Raw genomic sequence first — 20,273 nt, 5'->3', positions numbered from 1 at the left:
GATTGTTCTATCGAAGCAAATTCGAAGTCCATTTGATGAAATTTTAGCAGCCTTCTTAAGAACTTATATCGTTTAGCAGATGCAGAAAAACATCCATACCTATAAAATTGAAGTCAAAATAAGAGTCGAAATGACACTAAAAACAGGATAGGTTTTTCTCTGACAGAAGCATTGACAAGAGGCAGAGGAAGCGGTCTGCCCACTCCCTGCTGAAAAGGTTTATCCAAAATCCAGGAAAGATTAAGCCATAAATATTAATATCTATAAATCATACTACCGGAGCTGTATTTGCATCATAAGAAGTAGAGAAAATAAAGCTTAGGTTTTAAGGATTTTCCATTTTCAAGAATTATTTAAAGTGAAATCCTTTCTGGACATTGTAGGCCTAGTTTGGCTTAGGAAGATATTGACAGGTAAGTAGGCCAGTTGACCTTAAATTGATAGGCCTATTGGTGACATAATTCCGTTTTTTTTTTGTGCTCCCTAGTAATGTAGCCCCCAATAAAAAGGAATATCATTTAAAAGAAGATGTCGAGCTTTCAGCTGGCAGTATATTAAGAGCAAGTCCCTAGACGAGAATTTAGGAAGCAATATTTGAGAATAATAGGCATTTGCTCTATACCTCACAGCATCCCTTATTCTCCACTTCAAGGTATTTCTCTCACTCTAATATTCTCGAGAATATATGAAGAATGCCTTGCAGATTGGCTTAAGGAATAGATCCAACCTCTTACCGACTTGAGGCAATCTGAGAAACTCAAATCCACTTCAAACTTCTCATTACCTTGTTCATCTTAAGAACACCTTTGGAAAAATCACAATATATTGCTAATTACAGTATATTAGTTGGAAAACTTGTCACTACTACCACTACTACTAACAACTGACCGCAGCACCAAGCCGCCCGTGGCCGACACATCTACACATTCTCCTCCTCCATCCCAATTTACCCAAAGCCTCCCTCTTTACACCCTCCCAGGAAGTTCTCATTTCCTTTAAATCTTTCTTTGTGACATCCTCCCACCCCAGTCGAGGACGACCTGTTTTCCGTTTATCCCTAGACGGATAGCCGACGAGGATAATCTTCTGCAATCTGTCATCCTTCATATGCAGAACGTGACCTAGCCATCTCAACCTTTCTTTCATTATAGCCCTAGAAAGCGGGATTGAACCACATTTTTCGTACAGCCTACTTTATGAAATACGGTCAGTCAGCCAGGTACCCAGAAAAATCCATAGGCAGTTTCTCTGGAAAGCATCTAGTAAATCTTCATCCGCTTTCCGGAACGTAAATGCTCCAGAGTCATATTTGGCTCAGAAGCTTGTCACTAAATTGAATATTAGATCTTCCCTGGCGAATCCTTCTAATCAAATAGATCACAAGCAGTCAAATAACTGAAAAATTATTCCAATTCTCTCCCTGTCCACAATGGAGTACCCCAAGGCGCTACCCAAGACCCATCCTATTCTTGGACATTTTAACAGCCTGACTAAGAAGTTTCCTCACAAATGGAAATGTGACGGTGACCTTATGGACGCTGAACCTTGCTATAGAGATTAAATGATTGACCCTATGAGCATCCTCAATGATACTGCACAAGCTGCCTCTTTTTTGGCATGAAAGTAAGCCACTCTAGATACATGATGATGCCAATTTGTTTCCTTAGATCCCAACCCCATATTCTTACTCCTATCCCTCCTGAAATTTGTGTCCTCCTTTAAATTGCTTGGCGGCACACTTTATTCTGATTCAAAAGTCGGGTATCTATGATAAAATATCATCCATTAAGCTACCGCATCTATCCCTGTCCTTGAGCTTCTAAACAAATATGGCATCCCACTCCCCCTCTCATGTACTTGCTTTTCCGACCCCTCCTCGAATATGCTTGTCTACTTTGACATCATGGTAAGAGTCAGGTCAAATTAAACTGGCATCTAGGGAAAGTCAGAAGAAATTGGATCTTTCTATAAAAGAATCCTACAAATAATTTTCAAAGAAGGTAAAGTTATATAGCCTTTTCTTCTAAAAATAAAGCTAGGTTAAAAAACACTTGTAAACATGAGAGGTATGTTGCGCCTCCGTTTCTTTAAGTATGCAACGAAAAATCCCCATATAGAACACGTTTTTTGAAAAGACACTCCTCAACTAGATTCCACCCTCCTTGGGTCATTCCTCAGCCTATTCTTTCCTTGTGTCCTGTTTGATACAGTACTTCCAGATATGAAAAAAAACTGTTGTCCCATTCATTACTGAAAAAATAAATAAACATCCGGCTCGTTTCTCTTTTTTTTATTGGTGCTGGTGCTGCCCAAGTTTTATATTTGTTTGCTGATTCCCCTCCCCCTTTTTTCATTTTTTTTGGCTTTGTAATGTCTGGTTTTTTGGCACTTGGTATTAACCATGTGACATATAGCAATCGCAAATTCTGTTGGTTTGTCTGATGGTCTGTCCTGGTTTTGCTACTTTAGGCACTTCCAGGTAAGCTAGGACGATGAAATTTGTCAGGCGTACCAGGGACCGGACCAGATTAAATTAGAAATAGTTTTTTTCCTATTTCACCATCTGGGGGGAGTGGGGGCCCCTAAATTGGGAAAAATAGAAAAAATGAAGTATTTTTAACTTACAAACAGTTGATGGGATCTTAATAAAAATTGATGTTTGGAAGGATATTGTGTCTCAGAGCTCTTATTTTAAATCCCAACCAGATCCGGTGATATTGGAGGGAATTAAGGGGGGACCTAAAATCTTGGATAACACTTAAGAGTGGAGGGATTGGGATGATACTGAACCCAAAACTCTTGGAAAACGCTTAGAGTGGAGGGATCGGAATGAAACTTGGTGGGAAAAGTAAGCACAAGTCCTACATAATTGACATAACCTGAACGGATCTACTCTGTTTTGGGGAGTTGGGGGGGGGGAGTTAATTCTGAAAAATTAGAAAAAATTAGGTATTTTTAACTTACAAAGGAGTGATCTGATCTTAATGAAATTTGAAGTTTGGAAGGATATCGTGTCTCAGAGCTCTTATTTTAAATCCCGACCGGATCCGATGACATTGGGGGGGGAGAGGGAAACCTAAAATCTTGGAAAACGCTTAGAGTGGAGGGATCGGAATGAAACTTGGCGGGGAAAATAAGCACAAGTCCTAGATAATTGACATAACCTGAACGGATCTGCTCTGTTTTTGGGGAGTTGGGGGGGGGGGTTGTTAATTCTGAAAAATTAGAAAAAATGAGGTATTTTTAACTTACGAAGAAGTGATCTGATCTCCTCCCCCGAAGAGAGCAGATCCGTTCCGGTTATGCCAATCATGTATCTAGGACTTATGATTATTTTTACTACCAAGTTTTATCCCGATCCCTCCGCTCCAAGCGTTCTCCAAGATTTTAGGTTCCCCCCCCCCAGTTGGTTGCACTCCAACTACTTTTCAATGCCCCTATCAAATTTTCACCAGTAATAAATCCAAAATGTAAACAATGGTCAAATTATATAATTTACAATCCTTGCCCAAGGCTGTGGAGGACATGACATTCCTATAGGCATCTTTATTAGGTCCTTTGACAATTTTGAACAAAACGAATTTTTCTAAAATTTTATACAATCTTTAGGGGGAGGGTATTTCAAAATGATGGTGAGGGTGACTGGTTGCCTTCCAATCACTTTTCAATATCCCCCTCAACATGCCCTAAAATTTTCAGCCGTTCCTTATACCTTGCTGACACACCCTTTTGACAAAAAAAATGCACTTAAAATGTCTCGACTTTGTTTGACATCCCTGTCAAAATTTTTTTGGAGTTTCACCTTAATACTATTTTTGGAGACTCAGGATCAAACATGCCCCTTTTTCCAAAAAAAAACCTTAGGCACAAACATTTGGTATCTTGGGTAAGTTACAGCCTTCCCCTAGGGCGTTATGGGGGGGGGGGGGCTATGTCAACCCTGGAGGCATAGCTATTTGACCTTTGGACTATTTTGAAGAAAAGATTTTGTCAGAATTTTTATCAGAATTATTTAGGAAAAAAGAGCATGGGAAGGGGGCCGGTTGCCCTTTGATCACTTATGACTCTTAAAAAGGGCACTAGAACCTTCAATTTCCAATCGAATGAGACCTCTTCACAGTTTGTATGACCACCCATTTCATATGAAGTGGCTCAGGGGAAAAAAGGATAAGAATGCACTAAAGCCTTATGAGTCTTTACTATAAGCATTGCTAGAATATTGCCAATGATGAATTATCTTACTATGTTAATTAACTTGGTTTTTCATGAAATTATGCTGAAGAATGTATAATTACACATCAACTATAATCACAGTGCAGTGTGTTTCAATGCCCCAATGGTCTAACTATCCATAAGCCTTCAGATAAACATAAGAATGGGAATGGAAGAAGGGGTACAAATTAGTCTCTCATCTCCCTTTGTACACACTAAGCCTGAGTAAGGGTGATGTGGGGTGATACCTCCCTCCTTATTAGAGAAAATTTTTCCAGGCATTTATTTTAAAGCTTTATTTAATTAAGCCCGATTTACTAAATTTTTCATAAAATTATATAAAATGATGCAAAAGAACAAAACAGTAATTATGAAATAAATATGATGATTTGTTGTGTAGGCAGTGGGGGGGCTGCCAGATACCTAAAAAGTGCATTTAACTGCCCAAGTTGTCAACTCTCAAGAAGCCTTCACACAAATACTGGAAAGAATATGGCAGTGGGGATAGAAGTGATCTCCATCTCCTTTCATTTAGACTAAGACTGAAAAAATTTGACCTCAAATTTTTGAGGTCATTTTGACCTCAAATGACCTTTCATTTAGACTAAGCCTGAAAAAATTTGACCTCAAATTTTTGATGTCATTTCGACCTCAAATGACCTTTCATTTAGACTAAGTCTGAAGTTGACCCCAAATGACCTTTCATTTAGACTAAGCCTGAAAAAATTTGATCTCAAATTTTTGAGGTCATTTTGACCTCAAATGACCTTTCATTTAGACTAAGCCTGAAAAAAGGGTGCTGCAACATGATACCTTCCTCCTTATTAGAGAAAAATGTCCCTGATGTAGATTTTAAAATGTCATTATTTCAACCAATTTGCTGCATATTTCATGAAATTATATACAATTATGTGTCAGTGCAAATCAACAATTGTGAAAGAGAGACATGGTGTAAGGAGAGTGAGTAAGGGCTTCTAAAAAGCCCCTTAAAAGTACTTCAGAATGTAAACCTTCAGATATATGACTAGGGGAATCATTCTTGATCACTAAGGGTGAGTGGCATCATATGCTTTAGTTTTTGGTGTCAGACAAAGCCAATGGGAAGTAATTGCTCACAATTCTTTGGTCCAGCCTGTTAGCTCTGTGTATTACCATCTTCTATAGTTGTCATTAACTTCATATTTCTTTTTCTTCAGCTCTTATCTCATGCTGCTATGACAACTAAAACCCAAAAACACAGAAATAGCTAAATTCTTGTTCTTTACAAAAACAAACTCTGTCTTGACTCAGGGCAAAAGTGAGTCCTTGGTGCCAGGAAAATGAGCTAAGCTCTCCCATGGCAGAAAAGTAAGCCACAAATAAATTGAGTCATCAGTTTTTAAACTGGATCAGTTCATTCAGCAGTCATTCCTGCCTTAGATGTTAGAAACATTTTTTTTTCGTGATATTCTAATAGTGATACATCAACTAACAATGCAAAATAAATCAGTTAGAATTTGTGTCTTTGGCACATATGAAAATTTGGTTTAAATGGCTCATTCCCATGAATGCACCTACAATTTCAGAATAGACAAGCTGCTAAGAAAGTAGCCTATATCAAGAAATTATATAATTAGTGTAATCTTGCCATTTTATCTTACAACACAATTTATACTGGAAGTGCCATTTTATGTCTACCAGCCTTTTAGATGAGATAAGATTTATGATAAGAGCAGATTTGTTTTTTAAAAAAAATAACTATTGAATATATATTTTGGAGTCAAAACAAAAAAACAGACAAACATCAAAAATAAGTTTAAAAAGTTCATTTGTTTAAAATTGGTAAAAGTACATACCATCATTTTATCAAAATCTTCACACACAAGAAAAAATCCTAAAAATTCAAAAGTATCTATATAAATACAGGGGCCATAACACTGGGGCAAAAACATGGGCAAAAATGCCCAAACAAAAAAATACCAGAATGAAAAAATCATTCTTAAGTCAGTATATTAGACTGGGAAATGCAAAATAAATCAGTTAGAATTTGTGTCTTTGGCACATATGAAAATTTGGTTTAAATGGCTCATTCCCATGAATGCACCTACAATTTCAGAATAGACAAGCTGCTAAGAAAGTAGCCTATATCAAGAAATTATATAATTAGTGTAATCTTGCCATTTTATCTTACAACACAATTTATACTGGAAGTACCATTTTATGTCTACCAGCCTTTTAGATGAGATAAGATTTATGATAAGAGCAGATTTATTTTTAAAAAAAATAACTATTGAATATATATTTTGGAGTCAAAACAAAAAAACAGACAAACATCAAAAATAAGTTTAAAAAGTTCATTTGTTTAAAATTGGTAAAAGTACATACCATCATTTTATCAAAATCATCACACACAAGAAAAAATCCTAAAAATTCAAAAGTATCTATATAAATACAGGGGCCATAACATTGGGGCAAAAACATGGGCAAAAATGCCCAAACAAAAAAATACCAGAATGAAAAAATCATTCTTAAGTCAGTATATTAGACTGGGAAATGCAAAATAAATCAGTTAGAATTTGTGTCTTTGGCACATATGAAAATTTGGTTTAAATGGCTCATTCCCATGAATGCACCTACAATTTCAGAATAGACAAGCTGCTAAGAAAGTAGCCTATATCAAGAAATTATATAATTAGTGTAATCTTGCCATTTTATCTTACAACACAATTTATACTGGAAGTGCCATTTTATGTCTACCAGCCTTTTAGATGAGATAAGATTTATGATAAGAGCAGATTTGTTTTTTAAAAAAATAACTATTGAATATATATTTTGGAGTCAAAACAAAAAACAGACAAACATCAAAAATAAGTTTAAAAAGTTCATTTGTTTAAAATTGGTAAAAGTACATACCATCATTTTATCAAAATCATCACACACAAGAAAAAATCCTAAAAAATCAAAAGTATCTATATAAATACAGGGGCCATAACATTGGGGCAAAAACATGGGCAAAAATGCCCAAACAAAAAAATACCAGAATGAAAAAATCATTCTTAAGTCAGTATATTAGACTGGGAAACATCATGATAAGCTAAAACAATAAAAACCGATTAAAGTTAATAAAAATTTAATAGAAGGAGGGGAGAAACAAACAATAATTAAAAAGGGGAATTGGGGAATATTTTGCTGATTTTTTCTGTAATGAAGGGGGCAAAGGCTTTTTTTAAATATCTGGAGGTAAAGCAGCAGATGGGATACAAAAAAGGAATATGTTCAAGAACAATCTGAGGTGGTTGGAATCTGCATAAGGAGTGTCTATTACCTTAAGTTGCAGCTTGGAGTGATATAAGCATTTTCCATCCATGCTTCAGTGATGAAAACAAATTAGTTTTGTGTAGGTTGTGGTTGTTGATCTAGACTCTTCAGGAGGACTTTGAACCTTCACAATTGAAAAGGAACTCCTGGCAGAGGCATTCCTTATCAAGGTGGGACTTGAACATGTTGGTTGAAGTTGCAGAAACTATTTCCTCAGATAGTTGATTCTACAGATTGATGACTCTTTCGCTGAAGAAATGGCTTCTATGTCTACTTGTGAATTGCTACAAGGGGAGCTTCAATGAATGTCCTCTAGTACCAGAATGCCAGGGATGTGCAAAGAGTTTGGGAAGGGTGTTCTTAGAAAAGATTTTTTGGTTAAAATCATATCACCCCTTTTTCTTCAGTATGTCAGTGTTAGCAGCTTCAAACAACATAGTCTTTCTTCATATGGAGATTTATTCATGCTGCTAACCATCTTAGTGGCACAATACTGGACATCCTCAAGCAAATTCTTATCTTTTTTTGAAAAAAAGGGCTGCCAATGGCATTCTGAGTTATATAAGGTTGCATAAGCACCTTATATAACTTAATAAAAACTATTTAGTGTTGGCAGTAGATGGTTCTTTTTATGATGCCAAGGGATTTATTTGCAGAAAATGAAACAGACTTAGCATGGCTGCTAAACTTTAATTGGTGATCAACAATAACCCTAAGATCTCTTTCATTAGAAACAGCAGAAAGGAAGTTGCCTTAAAGGAAATACTTATGATGCTTGTTGTGTTTGCCAAAATGGATGACATGGTATGTGTCAACATTAAAAGCAAGGAGTCATATGTTAGCCCATCTTCCTAGACTGTCAAGATCTGTTTGAATTGATTGCTGGTCAGAGGGAGTAGCCACTTTTCCAACTAGTTTTGAGTCATCAGCATAAAGGGTAATAGGATTTGGAAGAAGGGTGGGTAAATTGTTGACATAGAAGTTGAATAATAGGATTTGGAAGAAGGGTGGGTAAATTGTTGACATAGAAGTTGAAAAGTGTTGGTCCAAGAACAGTGCCCTGGGGCATGCCACTTAATACAGTTGTGGGATAACAGAAATGTGGAGTTCCTTGTGAATCAAAAACTCTGACAGTCATTCCAGGGAAGAAACCCATAATCCACTGTACAACACCTGTATTGACACCTGCAGCCTTCAATTTGATCATGAGGAATCCATGACAAACCTTGTCAAATGCTTTGGACAGATCAAGAAGAATCATCTCAACATGAAGACCCTTATCGAGAAGTGTATCAAGTATTATGGGAAACATTTTCCATGATAGGGTTTGTTTGTGCATTTTTTTGCAAAAATGAAACAGAATGTAACCATCTTGTCCTCAACTGTTTCTAAACTAGCTTTTTTTAAGAAGAAGAGAGTATAGAACCTTGTATTCTTTGAAAATTGCTTATATGGCTCTTTTTTGGATGAATTCAATTTTTCTGATTCTTCCTGGGAGATGCCAGGGTGCCAAACTAGACAAGTATATTCAATATGAGAGCAGACAAAGGAAGCATAAATACTTAAAAGAATGGGAAGAAGGGACACTAAATTTATTTAGGAGCTTAAGGACAGAGATAGATGCATTAGATCTATGAATAATATCTTTAATATGGCTATCCCTAGAAGAAATTGTGAAGCCAAGTAATTTAAAGAAGGATACAAAAATTTCAGACTAAGAAAACAGGATAAGGATTTAAGAAGCATATTGGCATTATCACAGACAAGAAGGGTTAACTCTCATGTCCAAGTCCAATGCATCATTTGCTATGTCAGAGGATACCTTACCTTAATCCATCTGTGAGCTTTAAGGTCTTCTAGACCTGTAGTGCTCTTGAGTTGTTGACTGCCAGTCAAACCTCCATACTATAGATACAACATTTCTATAGCAGGTTTCAACAACTATTGGGGCATTGACAAATTCCATCTGTCAGGAAATTGCTTAGGCATTTAATATCAAGAGTGCCCCCCAAAAAAATTAAAAGTATAATAAATACTCTTCATAGCATAAGCTTATAAGTCATCACCCCATTAAGACTTGAAAAGGAATTCCATATAAAAACAACTATTATTTTTGAAAAGAACATAAAAAAAGACATTGAGTGTTGTGTCCACTTTCTTCTAAGCTAAATTAGGCAAATATTATATAATTCAGCATAATCACAGAAAACATTAACATCAATTTTGAGAGGTTTCAGGCTTTTATTGAAATTCCTGCAAGGTTGTCATCAAAATAAGAGGTCCCCAAGATAGGATGGGCAACATCCATGCTTCTCCTCTACCTAATTGGAAAGACACACATGCAGCTGCCCAATTCAGAAAAGATTGGTGAAATCTTGTGGATGTCCTGGATGCCTCTAGTGGTACAGGCAGATTTAAGGTCTAATGAATAAAGTGATACAGATGAGTTTTGGGTTTTTTTCCATTAATTTATATGATTCACTAAAATATCATACAGAAGAAATTAAATTACCCCACTAAAACATTGAGAAAATAACAAGAAATAATACAGATAGCTTTTTGTAGCCTATTCCTATATGATAAAATATACAGAGCAACCTAAATAAATTCATACAGATGACTTTTTACCTTGTATTACAGCAGAGTAGCCTAAATATAGGCTAGTCACACAGATGATTTTTTAATACATCACTATTTTATTTTTATAAAATAAAATGAATAAAGTTTCAAAAATGACTTTTTTAGTAATAGAAAAGATTTTTTTTAAATCTTAGCAATAGAATATTGCCAATTACTACTATTTAGAATATAGTATAAGTCAAACTGAAGATAATATCATGCTTTCTCTAATTATTTAGAATGATAAAAAGTCATACAGATGCTTGGTATGTCTTATTCTTTTCTAGAGCAAACGTAAATAAAGCCATACCAATGACTTTTTATACCTTATGCTATTAGGCTATAGAGAAAACATAGCCTAAATAAAGTCATGCAGATGACTTTTATACCTCTAATATGAATAATAATATAATAATGATGTACCTCTAATATGAATAAAAGTCATTTGTATGACTTTATTCATATTTATTCTGCAAAAGTGTGATTATAAGAAGTCATCTGCATGACTTTATCATTCAAAATATTTGAAAAAAAACATGATATTGTCTTCTGTTAGACTTTATACTGCATTCTAGATAGCCTAGTAATAATTGACAATATTCTATTGCTTAAACATAAAGAAAACATTTTCTATATTGTCATATCTAGTTAACCCCAAAGTAGGACCTACTATTTTACTATTGGGCTAATTAGAATAATAGTAACCCTTTTCAAATCAAATAAACATGGCACTTTTATTTCAAAAGACAGTTTTTCTAGAAACTTATTTTTAAAGTTTAAGTTAGGCATACTAGGGACTGTTTTAAGCCCCTTTGTGGACTTGAATGTAATTTTCCACAGGAGTGACTAGGCTATTGAATCTGGAAAGAAGTTAAAAAGGCATGTGTAATAAATGCAAATGTTCACCCTAAATTATGTAAAAAGGAAAAAAATACCAAAAGAAACTTTTAACAAATAGGCCTATGCATCTTTATCAAAATAGACCACATTTGAAATTCTGCCACAAACAAAGTAGTATCTAACCCTTGTTCTGTGGTGGCGCAGTGGATTTGACCTTAGTTTGGTAATATGCAACCCAGAGATTGAATCATGCTGCAGGAATGCACTGCAGGGCAAACATAGGGACCTTAGTAGTCAAGAAGCATTGTTAATTCTTAAATAAATAAAAATAAGTACCTAACCCTCCTAAAGTAATCTTTAGAAATCATTAGCAAGATCCTTGCAAAAGCAGTGGTCATCCTCTGATACCTGGGTCATCCTCTATCAAAACAATTAACATACCTCGAGGTTGATGGAACTGGGAGAGGAGAGGTTTGAAATACAAGATTAGCATTAACAGATGGACTTCTGACACTATGATATGAGCTTGTAGATGATTTTCTCATGCTGTTTTAATTTAAATTTAGTCAGCAATGTTTTTCTTCTGTTTCTTTCAGAAATCATTGCACCCAATCTTTATGTCAAAATTTACACATTCAACTACGCTGTCTATGATTTATTTCTAAATCTTAATGTATATATGTACTAGACCCTAAAGCCAAGCCGATATATCAGCGGCACGCCACCGATGAAAGATGTGCCGGCTCCAAAAAAAATTGGACGGCACACCGACATACCTCTGGTGCCATCGGTACTCTGCCGGTATGTCTACATTTAGCCGTATGTTTTGGAAGTGATTTGTTAATTTCAGTGTGCTAAGTAAAAGTCAAACTTTGTAAAAGTCTACCGATATTAATTTCTAACGAGAAAATGGGAATAAAAACTTACAGACAGAGTAGGAAGTGGCGTATTCAATGGGGGCTCTGAGTCCCCCAGAAATTTATAAATATTTTTAAAGAGCTTATTCTCTCACTTGTATCCATTAGTGTTTAACAGCATAGTTTGATAATCTATTTCAATTAGCTTTTATGAATCCATTTAAATCTTTCACTTTTACGATCTAACTCTTGCAACAAACTTTATTTTATCATTTACTGACTTATTTCATCCCTGTGTTTTATTTTTCATAGTATTTCATTGCATAATTTTATTTTTTTTGTGGGGAGGGGGATTAGGGATTAACGGTTTCTGTATTTCCAGTAACTCAGTATGCCGCAAAGCAGCAAACTATTTGGAAGGGGTTACACAATAAATTTGTTCGTGAAAATTTTCTTCCTTCATAAAACGCCCTTACAATGTCACATATTGTTAAAATATTTGAACTGTTTGGATCTATGATAGTATTGAAAAAGCCACAGAAGTTTTAATTTGCTTCAAATTTCACAAGCCAAAAACTGGAGGGAAAGTACTTACAGTCGTTATTATTGTTTTAAACCATGGATAAAAACTTCAGCTCAGTTAAACCATTCTGCTTCTACTACTTGTACCACTAAATCGCATTGCAGCACAAAGCCACCTGAAGCCAACACAGCTACACATGCTCCAACTCCATCCCTATTCAAAGCTCCCCTCTTTACACACTCCTAAGAAGTTCCCATTTCCCTGTAATCTTTCATAACAGTATTCTCTCACCCCATTTGAGGACGGCCTGCTGTTCATTTGACATTATACGATTGTCCAACAAGGACGATCATGGGCAATCCCCCATCCTTTATGTACAGATCACGTCTTAGCGATCTCAATATTTTTCTTATTATACCTCTAGAAAGTGTGATTTAGCCATATTTAGCGCAACAATCCATAGGCAATTTTTTGAAGATTGGCCGACAAGGAAGATAGTTGGTGATCTGTCATCCTTCATCCACAGAACATGTCTTAGTCATCTTAAACTTTTGCTAATTGTAGCCCTAAAAGGCGGGATTGCACAATATTTTTTGCACCACTTACTATTTGAAATACGGTCAGTCAGTTGGATACCCAAAAGAATCCATAAGCAATTTTTCTGGAAAGAAGTCCTCCTCTGTTTTCGGAACGCCCACGCTTCAAAAATATAATTGTCCACTGTCATCACTGTAACTTCCAATATTCTAATCCTGGTCCGCAGACTTATCTTAATATTTTTCCAAACTTTTTTCCACTGTGAGAAAACACCCTGGGCCTTAGCTATTCTACTTTTAACATTTTCAATGCACCCACCACGTTTACTAATAATACTACCTAGGTAAGTGAAGTTGTGCCATGGTCATTCTTCCCGCTACCCAACTTCAACTATTCACCTTCACTTATTCCTAGTCTTAGCGATTTAGTCTTCGTGACGTTAATTTTCAAACCTATTCTTGTACCCTGAACTCGCAAAACTTAAGAAATCATTTCATTTGCAAAGATTTTCTTCTATGATGCTTAAATCATCATTATAATCTAAATCTATAAGTTTTTTTTTTCTTTTCCAATTGGTTGCACGTTTTCCTATTGCCTTTGGTGTGCCCCTTTGGAAAAAGTCCATCAAAATCATTCACACAAACGGAATAGAACACAACCCTTCTAAACTCCTGACTTAATACGAAACCAGAAACTGACCTCATTTATTTTCTAAACTGCAGCAATTTTATTTTTGTACTTAGCATTAATCCCTTTAATCTATTAATCCGGTAATAGGTGTTGGGGTGGCGCTTCGCCCCCCCCCCCAAGGCCCCCCCACGCGCGTAAGTCGTTACACGCTATATTAGTTACGCGCCATTGAAGTTGTGTCCCTGTGTCCCACCTGTGAATATAGATAGATGTGTCCCCGTCGTCATTTATGTATCCCCTTGTGCCCCCCGGCGTCCCCGCTGTAGTTGTATATTCCCTGTGTCCCGGTCGTCATTTGTGTCCCGGTGTCCTGGTCTGTAGTGTCATCTTATAATGACGTCATATACAAAGCATTATATGCTTATAATGACGTCATATGCAAACCCACAAACAAACAAACATGCCTACAAACAACTTATTTTTATATATATAGATATTGTTTCTTTTTTAGTTTTTCTTTTTTTTAGTTTTGCAGCTTTTTTTATTTTTTTAGCTTTTTCTTTTCTTTTCAGTTTTTTACCTTTTTTTTTTTTTGCCTTTTTAAAATTTTTTTTTCTTTTTAGGTTTTTTCTTTTTTTAGCTTTTTTCGCGCCATATTAGTTACGCACCATTGTAGTTGTGTCCCTGTGTCCGACCTGTGAATATAGATAGATATATATATTTTTTTAACTACGTAAAACTTGCGAATATACAACATTCTTTGCTGTCCCATTGTCTGTCCATATAAATAGATTGTCAGGTTTACCAACTCTTGAACATGCAACACAATAATTGTCCATGGGATAACAATCCGTATTCAGATCTATACCGCATTTTTCTAACGATTGCCCTTAAGCTTTGTTGATGGTGATGGCTAATCGAACTTTCCCTGTGTCCCGGTCGTCATTTATATATCCCCCCTGTTCCCCCGGCGTCCCCGTTGTAGTTGTGTCCCTGTGTCCCGGTCGTTATCTATATTCCCTGCGTCCCGGTCGTTATTTGTGTCCCGGTGTCCCAGTCTGTAATTTCTCTTAGAGTGTCCCGTTCGTCATTTATATTCCCTGTTTCCCGGTCGTCCTTTGTGTCCCGGTGTCCTGGTCTGTAATTTCGTCAGTCGACAAACATGACGTCGGTCGACAAACAACTTCATGACGAATAATGCTCAGTCCTCATAAAGACGTCAGTCGACAAACATGACATCAGTCGACACACAAACATGACGTCAGTCAACAGACATACAACTTATTTTTATATATATAGATATAGATATAGTTTCTTTTTTAGTTTTAATTTTTTTAGTTTTGCAGCTTTTTTAGTTTTTTTTTCTTTTTAGTTTTTTACCTTTTTATGGCACTTGGTATTAACCAAGTGACATATAGCAATCGCAAATTCTGTCGTTCAATGTTTATTCTAACATTGACAATTGAAAAAATCTTCACGTGCCAAGCATGCTAAAGCTCAACAATTTATAATAAACCTCAAATTTTGAGTATCTGTTTTAAGGTTTTCGAATTACTTTAATCTATTGTCAAAATATTTTGAAATATTTATGCAATTCCCAGTTCTTACATTTTTAGTTTCAGTTTTCTTTTTCTTCTTTATTTTTCAGACGTAAATACATATCGCTGAACCTTTGTTTTTTTTTACCTAAAATCTGGTAGGCATTGATAACCTTATCCAAGTCAAAATCCCAAACCCAATCATCATCGCTATCATTTTCGGTTTTGATACGTTTTGACTCTCGCTGTCCAGGTTGATCTTCATCTAATTGCGCGGTTTTGCGTTCTTTAGCCGCAATCCTTTTGGCATTAGCTCTTTGAGCAGCTTCCTCGGCTGTTTCTTCTGTTGTAGGATTTGGTAACATTCTATCTTTTTCAATGTTTTTCAATTTGTCAATTTTCATTCTAACATTGACAGTTAAAAAAATCTTCACGTGCCAAGCTTGATAAATCTCAACAATTTATAATAAACCTCAAAATTTTAAGTATCTTTTTTAAGGTTTTCAAATTACATTAATCTATTGTCAAAATATTTCGAAATATTTATGCAATACCTAGTTTTTACATTTAGACCCTCAACACAAAAATACATACAACTTATTTTTATATATATATATAAGATATAATCTGGCGTAACAGACATAGTGTAACAGACATAACAGACATACAACTTATTTTTATATATATAGATATACTAGCTGTTGGGGTGGCGCTTCGCACCACCCCAACACCTAGTTGGTGGCGCCCCCCCAAGGGGCCCCCCCGCGCGCGTAAGTCGTTACGCGCCATATTAGTTACGTGCCATTGTAGTTGTGTCCCTGTGTCCCACCTGTTATATGAGTTTCAAACTAAGTAAAACTTGCGAATATACAACATTCTTGGCTTTCCCATTGTCTGTGCATGTACAAAGCCTTATGTACTAATAATGACGTCATATGCAACCGCTCTTTTTACAAACAAACAAACATGCATACACACAACTCGTTATTATATAGATAGATAGATAGATAGATACAATACAAATTAACTGCGTAAAACTTGCGAATATACAACATTCTTCGCTGTCCAATTGTCGCTGCATATAAATAGATTGTCAGGTTTACCGACCCTCGAACATGCAACGTACAATTGTCCATGGGAAAAACAACCAGTATTAAGAACTATACCACATTTTTCTAATGATTGACCTTGAGCTTTGTTAATGGTAATTGCAAATGCTAATCGAATTGGGAATTGCAATCTTTTAAATTGAAAAGGCAGATCCGTTGGAATCATGGGAATGCGAGGAATAAGAACAGCCTCACCCTCAAAAGGCCCTGTCAAGATTGTGGCCTCTATTAGGTTTTCCATTGTTTTTTTTTTACGGCAAGTCGCGTGCCATTGCAAAGCTTTGGTGGGTTGATATTTCTTAAAAGTATTATTGGTACGCCTATTTTTAGTTGTAGCACGTGTGGTGGAAACCCTGAAAGATCCACGGAATTTAAAAATTCAGATGGATAATTAACCGCTTCATTTGGTTCCAAAACTGTGTCGACTGACTTGTAAAGGACTGCTTGGTCTTGAATCTTGGTCAAAACAATATTGTTGATTTCGTGGACGTCTATATTTTTGGGTGCGAGAATCGCTCTTTCACTTAGCCATTTATTATTTTTATAATTTTTTAGAATATTCGGAAATACTTTTTCAATCAATTCATTTTTGGACGTCACTAAATTACAGAAATCAGCAGGTAGTTGTATACGTCCTGAAATTGAGTCTACTGGGAGCTTTCCGTTTCCCATTGCCAGCAATTGATCTGAAAATGTTTGACCAGAGTCATCGTTTTGCAATCGGACACGCATATTTGTAGTTAATTTTAATGTTTTTACGTGTGCCCATAAATTAGAATTTTTCAGGCAAGCATTCATTTCGTCTGCAGGAGTTGATCTAGGTATTATAGGTAATGTTTGCCTGAAATCTCCCGCAAGCAATATTAAGGTGCTGCCAAAGGGTTTCGACTTCCCTCGCAAATCTTTCAAGCATTGATCCAGAGCCTCGAGCGATTTTTTGTGTGCCATTGTGCACTCATCCCAAATAATAAGTTTGCATTGCTGCAATACTTTACCCATCCCAGATGATTTGGAAATATTGCACGTGGGAGTTTCTGTAGAATGCAAGTTCAGAGGCAATTTCAAAGCGGAATGAGCAGTTCTTCCTCCAGGCAGCAATGTTGCGGCTATTCCGGACGACGCAATTGCCAACGCTATATCATTTTTAGATCGAATTGATGCCAGAATCAGTTTTATCACAAACGTTTTACCAGTACCTCCTGGCGCATCCAAAAAGAAAATTTCTCCAACGTTGTTATCGACACAATGCATTATCGTATCATAAATGTCTTTTTGTTCCGACGTTAACTTGGAAATGTTATTTTGTACATACGACAATAGATCACTCGTACTGTAACTTTGTTCACGATCCAATTCTACACATGTCGAAACAGCAGCGATACGGTTAGGTGAAGGCATTCCCAAACCCTGAAGAGGTTTGTTTGCCATACTTATGCACAAAATCTTCTATAACAACTGAAGTGTAGTTATAAATTTCTGATGTAAAATCAAAAGTCATGTCTGACGTCTCTAACTGTTTTCGATGAAGTATATCTTCGGACATTTTTGACTTATATTTTTCCCATAAATCTGTAGGAGCTGATGGAGAGCAAGTTGTTAAAATGATGCCAAACAATGCACGAATTTGACTTGGGGTTGACGTTTCGCACGCGTCATTGATGCAGTTATCCCAGTGTTGGTCATTCTCCAATAAATTCAGAGCTTGGCATGCACTACGGTAAGTGTCATGTGTCTCAAATACTCAAAGGATGTCGGACCGGGTACATTCACCAAAAGCAGGCGTAGAAAGAAGCATTCATGTTGATTGGGGTGAACGGTGTAGAGTCTTCCTATCGTGGTATCTTTGAAGATGGTAGGTTGGCCGTCGACTGACTTACCCTGTTTTCGACGTTCAAATACTTTATTTTTAGTATTCCACGTGTAATACGAAGGCACTTCAGTATACAGCAGTTTTTTTGCAAAAGAATCATTTTTGCAAAGCGAAAAAAAAGCTGTTAATGTTGTATCCGGTGGATTCAGGACTCTTTGTTGCACGTTGGTTTCCGTGAAATAAACACGTTGACCATTCTGTAAATGTACCGCTAAGTGAACAACAGCTGGACTACGTTCATGTATCGGAAATGAAAGAATTCGCCAAACAGCTTCATTACTGCTTATGTATCTTCCAGCCTGATATTCTACGATTTCATCGAAATCTTTGATTTCGGACTGCAAGCCAAAAACTGCCATGTCATTGCCTTTGTTGACGTATTTACATATGTATTTGATTGCCTTTACGGAGTTACAGTATTCAACGTTTATGTGTGCATTAAAAGTTTTTGATAATAATGGGGAATATGGAACAACCCACTGGTTATCTACTTCGATGGTGGTACCGTTACGCTTCTTTATTATTGCTGTTTTACCGCCATCTTCAGTAGATCTTCTTCTATATTGTGGGTAACCATCATTGCCAGTAATTGTGTTGGATACTAAAGGTCGAGGATATTGTTTTGTGCACCTTCCTTTGGCCATGCATGGTGAATTTTCGTTCAGTGCACCGCAAGGTCCATGTATCATATTTTTTACAATAATATCATGTAACCCCTTATCGACATTTTCATCAGGTATTTCAGCGGAAATCACATCATCAGTTTCGTTCGAAGTAATTTTTTTATGTAGCCAGATTAGTATATGTGCGTGTGGCAAACCTCGTTTTTGCCATTCCACTGAGTACATCCAGCATCGCACTGACCCAAACACTTCAAAATTTACTATGTAGTTTATCAGTGATTTCAACTTTTGCCGGAAGACACGTGCCGTAATGTCATGCCTATGAACCGCCGATTGTCCTTGAAGTAAAAGCTGCAGTATCTCGTCCCAAAATGGATTACATGTAAATGTAATAAATAAATCTGGACGACCATAGAGACGAACATACGCAATAGCATCTTGAGCATATTCATGCATATGACGGGAACTGCCAGCATATGACGAAGGTAAAATTGTTAATCTTCCAACGTTTGTGGTATTACCGTCATTTATAACATCTCGCAAATGAATGTATCGTTCAGAGCGGAGCTTGGTCTGATTCAGGCGGATATATAGCAAACGTTCTGATTCGATTTTAGCATACATATCCACGACAAATTGGTGAAACAATTGACGGCATTTTAAAATATAATTTTCTTCATCCTGCCGAATCATTAGTCTATAGGAATAATAATGCATTGCACTGCATTTCTTATTCATTTCTTTGTTAGTGGCTGGATTCATCAATTTAATATTAAAGTGATAGCCGTCGGCTCCATCCTAAAAAATGATAGGATATTGTAGGGCATCGTAGCATCGATGAGTTTCAACAATTCTTAACAACTGAGTGTTTCGCTTATGAAGAATAATATCTCGAGGTAAAAACTGATCACCGACCATAACGATTGCCACTTCGTCGATAGTCGGAGCATTGTATATATGCACATGTTGGCCAGGAGGCGTTTTGTCAGCGGAAATAACAATTTTATGCGTATCAGTAGGCATCAAATCGATGGCTGTTTTGAACAGACGCACTAAATTATTATTTTCGTGGAAAAGATGTTGCAATTGGGAAACGATTGTCCTTTCAACGTTGGGAGAAATTTTGCAACGTGCATTCAATTCAGAATTTCTATCACTGATGAAGTACAATTGTAAAAATATATGATTCTCGCCTGAGAAAGGTAGAAGGGACCCTGCTCTATGATAAATTTGCCCTTTTACTTTGAAAGTAGACATAAATTGATCTGTATTTTCGATTTGGGCTCCAAACGACGTCATTTGGAAAAATGAGTTATATTTTCTGATTTGTGACAAAAAACGCTTAGATTCTGACGTAGTTCCAGTAAGGAAAGTCTTCAATGGCTCTGGTGGTGCAGCCAATAGAGGAAGTTTAACTTTTCCTGAGGCGCAACACATTCCCATTGTTTCACCATTGAATTTCAAGGCCTTGCAATAGGGACAAATTTTAGACATAGTCCTGATTTGAACACATCTACTCAAGCTATAATCATCGACTGAGCTGTACCTGAATGCCAGGCGATAACTTTCAGGTTGCTCTGATTCCTCGGCACGCTTTCTTTTCTTACTTTCTCTATCA

At 36.3% G+C, this 20,273-nt stretch overlaps 2 protein-coding genes across 2 annotated transcripts in view; one reads left to right on the top strand and one right to left on the bottom strand.

The window, feature by feature from the left end:
* The window catches only part of LOC136035608 (protein unc-50 homolog), a 110,811-nt gene extending 99,228 nt beyond the window's left edge, over nt 1–11,583 (bottom strand). Inside the window, exon 1 of the mRNA XM_065717491.1 lies at nt 11,410–11,583. Coding sequence (XP_065573563.1) covers nt 11,410–11,461 — 52 coding nt within the window. The 5' untranslated portion in view covers nt 11,462–11,583. The remainder of the gene's footprint in view (nt 1–11,409) is intronic.
* The window catches only part of LOC136035610 (DNA-directed RNA polymerases I, II, and III subunit RPABC3-like), an 85,288-nt gene that overhangs the window by 42,374 nt on the left and 22,641 nt on the right, over nt 1–20,273 (top strand). The gene's annotated exons all lie outside the window — the stretch shown is intronic.

This window comes from Artemia franciscana, chromosome 14, assembly GCF_032884065.1.
Source record: "Artemia franciscana chromosome 14, ASM3288406v1, whole genome shotgun sequence".
Lineage (NCBI taxonomy): Eukaryota > Metazoa > Arthropoda > Branchiopoda > Anostraca > Artemiidae > Artemia > Artemia franciscana.
Note: the sequence above shows the minus strand (reverse complement) of the source record. Positions and strands in the feature narration are given on the sequence as shown.